The sequence below is a fragment of the Etheostoma spectabile genome, chromosome 6 (assembly GCF_008692095.1).
Source record: "Etheostoma spectabile isolate EspeVRDwgs_2016 chromosome 6, UIUC_Espe_1.0, whole genome shotgun sequence".
NCBI lineage: Eukaryota > Metazoa > Chordata > Actinopteri > Perciformes > Percidae > Etheostoma > Etheostoma spectabile.
The window spans coordinates 12,701,520-12,705,416 of record NC_045738.1 but is presented as its reverse complement, the minus strand read 5'-3'; the positions used below and the strand labels follow the sequence as shown (position 1 = coordinate 12,705,416).

Here is a 3,897-nt window from a genome sequence, read left to right as displayed (position 1 = left end):
TACCTTCACTCAAGGTTGACTGGCTAATCAGTACTAGAGCAGTCAGCCAAGATGTAATCTAAGAGTGCATGAAACTTTACTTACAACAAGCCTAACTGGCACACAATGAGCGTATATTTTATAATGAATTAATCCATTTAGAGACCTTCATTTTCAGAATAATGACAATACTGGAAAAATAATACAGTAGTCCATGGCATTTTTGTAATTGCTGTTTGACATACAGTATGTGATTGCTTTCTGACAATTTACAGGTCAGTAACTATTGTGGAACTCTGGAACAGTGTCTATTAAGCACATCTATAAAAGTGAGGATAAATCCTATCACAAATGTCACGTTAAATAAAATAAATTGTGGATTATTCATCCTTCGATAGTTGATTCTGAATGTTCAGACTGCACTTGTTCCACAAATATGCATCCGATTCATACATATGTATCACGTGAAACTGCAGCTGCTCCACGTTAACATCTAAACAGCTGCACTTAAACGTCACCAACAGCAGATCTGCACTGAATTTTAACACAGATTTCAGGTTAATTGACTATGCAGAGCTTTTGATTAGAATTCTTTGTATTGACCATATTCTTCAATCTACCTTCACTGTAACAATTACTTTGAAGACAATGACACTAAAACCTACAAACGCAATCTCATTTAAAAATTGTGTTTACTGAGGTGTCCATTCTGGTAATTCTGAATAGCAACTGTGTGATTAAGTGATTTAGTTTCCTGGGGTTGTTTGTCTCTTTCCTCTTCACTGAATCAGCCATTTTTTTAGGAATTCTTTCTAAGAGATGTGTGGGTTGGTTTTCCTGTGAAAGCCACAATCAACAACTGTGGTTGTGAACCAGGCCATCTGCAAAGCTGCAACCACGTCTTTACAGCACAAATCCATCCATGTCAGGGTAAACGATTAGAAAATACATCCTGTGCAACAACACATGTAACGATGAAATCCCACGTGTAGAGTAGAGCACAACCACTTTCTCTAATATAGTGTACTCTACATAAATGACACATGAAACGTTTAGTTAAAAATGGATATCACTTAAACTAGGTAAAGCAGAGATACAAAGAGAAATTGTACTTTACTACATCATAATTTGAAAAAGAAAATGCAGGCATTATGCACTCCAAAATCGATCAATCCAAGTCATATGAACAATTGCTACATTGAATTTTAAAATGCTTTTAAATGCCAATTTCTCCAATAGCACTACTTTATCATTTAACATACTTGTTAAAAAGATTCAGAAATACATTTTCAACCATGAAGTTTGAGAACAGACCAAGAAAATGTTTGCTTTTCCAATACCAAGAATAATCTTTTCCAGGACCCTGATTGGTCAAAAATAACCTTGTGGGTGTGTTCAGCAGGGAACAGGAGGAACCGTTCCATATAAACCAGGACTCCAGGTAAAGTCTCTCATCGACAGGATCACACAGCAACCATGAGGTCTCTGGTCTTCATTCTGCTCATCGGAGCTGCTTGTAAGCACGTCTTCCTGCTTGTGTTCTGATCCAAATTAAAAAATGTATGTTTGTTGCTGACTATTTGGCCTCCTTTGTGTTTTCAGTTGCTACGGAGGATGACAAGATTGTCGGAGGGTATGAGTGCACGCCCTACTCCCAGCCCCATCAGGTGTCTCTGAACTCTGGCTACCACTTCTGTGGTGGTTCCCTGGTCAACGAGAACTGGGTTGTGTCTGCTGCTCACTGCTACAAATCGTATGTCACATGTCAAATTATAAAGACAAGAATCCATCTGCCTCTAACAGGCATCATGAAACTCAGCTGCCATTCATCCTCTGTTTCTACAGCCGTGTGGAGGTGCGTATGGGAGAGCACAACATCAGGGTCACTGAGGGAAACGAGCAGTTCATCAGCTCCTCCAAAGTTATCCGCCACCCCAAATACAACTCCTACAACATCGACAATGACATTATGCTGATCAAGTTGAGCAAGCCTGCCATCCTCAACCAGTATGTGCAGCCTGTGGCTCTGCCCACCAGCTGTGCCCCCGCTGGCACCATGTGCAAAGTCTCCGGCTGGGGCAACACCATGAGCTCCAGTGAGTAACTACATTTTAACCTAGCTAAGAGATAAACAATGTTTCAGGGCAACATTTTGTTTTCATTTGTGTTATTCTTAACCTGTTCCACCCATACTTGGTTTTACACATTGAAGCTGCTGACGGTAACAAGCTGCAGTGCCTGAACATCCCCATTCTGTCTAAGAGCGACTGTGATAACTCCTACCCTGGCATGATCACTCAGTCCATGTTCTGCGCTGGATACCTGGAGGGAGGCAAGGACTCTTGCCAGGTATGTAACAAGAGGACTCTGCAGCAGTCCTTATCATAGACCAGTGCATCTTAGTTGCAAATCCAGAATTTGTTTTACATGTACAGTTATTCATTCTCTCTCTCTCTTTCTCTCTCTCTCTCTCTCTCACACACTCTCTCTCAGGGTGACTCCGGTGGCCCCGTAGTGTGCAACGGTGAGCTGCAGGGTGTTGTGTCCTGGGGCTATGGATGTGCTGAGAAGAACCGCCCCGGTGTCTACGCCAAGGTAAACCTGAAATATCACTTTATACTCCTATAGTCGTTTGAAATTGAACTTTCATGCCCAGTTAAGACCTAACCCTTGTTCTGTCTCCACTCACAGGTCTGCCTCTTCAATGATTGGCTGGAGACCACCATGGCCACCTATTAAGTCTGATCCTGCAATCACCATGCTCACTTTCTTCCTCAATCCAACTTCAGTATTGTTTTGAATAATGTGCAGCCATTTTTCATCTGAGTCAATAAAGTCTCACATCTTGACTTTCAAGTGATATTTCTCTCAATTTGTGTTTTCTTACACCATGATACTTTAAAACAAACTCAAAAAAGGTGTTAACCTGATTACTGCTCTTTAGTATACAAGGTAATAACTTCTTCTGATCTTGTCAAGCAACAACTTCTCGTTCTGTTTTACTCAACCATCATTAATAATAGCCTATATAAACAAATTCCACTGGCCTTGGTAGTGTGGCTAATAATCTATCTATAATAGAATCTTAAGTACTACTTGCTTTTATCCTTTTAAACGTCCATTAAAGGCCCAATACTGACAGCTTTTGTTTAAAATGGTTACTGCGGTCCAAATTCAAAATAGTGGATAGTCGTCTCCCCCGGCCTCTCCTCCCAAGCGTTGGAGATCACGGGGGGAGATCACGTTGCTGCAACAGCTGATAAAAAGACTGCTAGCTCGCAGTTATTCGTACCCGGGGCACATATTTTTGCTTCAAATACTTTCCAGACCCCATACAGCGTGTCTTTACACTGTATTACATATTATGGTTGCATGCTGGGCAGCGGCCGCACACCAGGCAGCCTCGACACACTACCGTCCCACCGGGAAAAGTCCTGACTCTCCTGATTGCCACATAAACAACTGCAATAGTAGGGGTTTAAATCAAACTCGTGACAACAATAGTAATGCATGTTAGTAAAAATAAAGCAGAACACATGCAGAAGACAACGGAATAACTGTTTAAACATGTTTATGTTGGATCAGAGCAGCAGCTGATTTAACACATAAGACTCCAGGATTAATTTTAGCCTGGCTGTTAGCCTGCTCTGGACCAACTTGTTATATACTGTAGGCCTATACCTATATAGTAGTTTGTTACCATGACAACACCACTGGTCTGAAGCTCAATGCTGATGCTGTCACGGAAATAGTTGTCTAATCAGCAATAAATATAACAATTTCTGATCAACCCATATCAATTGCATGCTTAAAATAACATACTGGTTAAAGCCCCGCCCATTTCAAGACAACCCAACCCACGTCCGGGTTGAATCTGACCACTTCCGGGTTAGGCCCCGCCCAGTCCGAGTACGGATA

The 3,897-nt window shown here is 41.5% G+C and overlaps 1 protein-coding gene across 1 annotated transcript; it reads left to right on the top strand.

The window, feature by feature from the left end:
• The first annotated feature begins 1,402 nt into the window (after nt 1-1,402).
• On the top strand, nt 1,403-2,839 carry LOC116691301 (trypsin-2). The gene is made up of 6 exons (XM_032518827.1): nt 1,403-1,495; nt 1,582-1,732; nt 1,825-2,075; nt 2,192-2,328; nt 2,473-2,574; nt 2,671-2,839. The coding sequence occupies exons 1-6, from the start codon at nt 1,456-1,458 to the stop codon at nt 2,716-2,718; spliced, it is 729 nt and encodes a 242-aa protein (XP_032374718.1). The 5' UTR covers nt 1,403-1,455; the 3' UTR covers nt 2,719-2,839.
• Nucleotides 2,840-3,897: the final 1,058 nt, after the last annotated feature.

Coding starts and splice junctions, on each gene's coding strand:
- LOC116691301 (XM_032518827.1), top strand. CDS start 1,456: ATGAGGTCTCTGGTCTTCATTCTGCTCATCGGAGCTGCTT. Junction 1,733..1,824: donor GCTGCTCACTGCTACAAATC/GTATGTCACATG, acceptor CTGTTTCTACAG/CCGTGTGGAGGTGCGTATGG. Junction 2,329..2,472: donor GAGGCAAGGACTCTTGCCAG/GTATGTAACAAG, acceptor ACTCTCTCTCAG/GGTGACTCCGGTGGCCCCGT.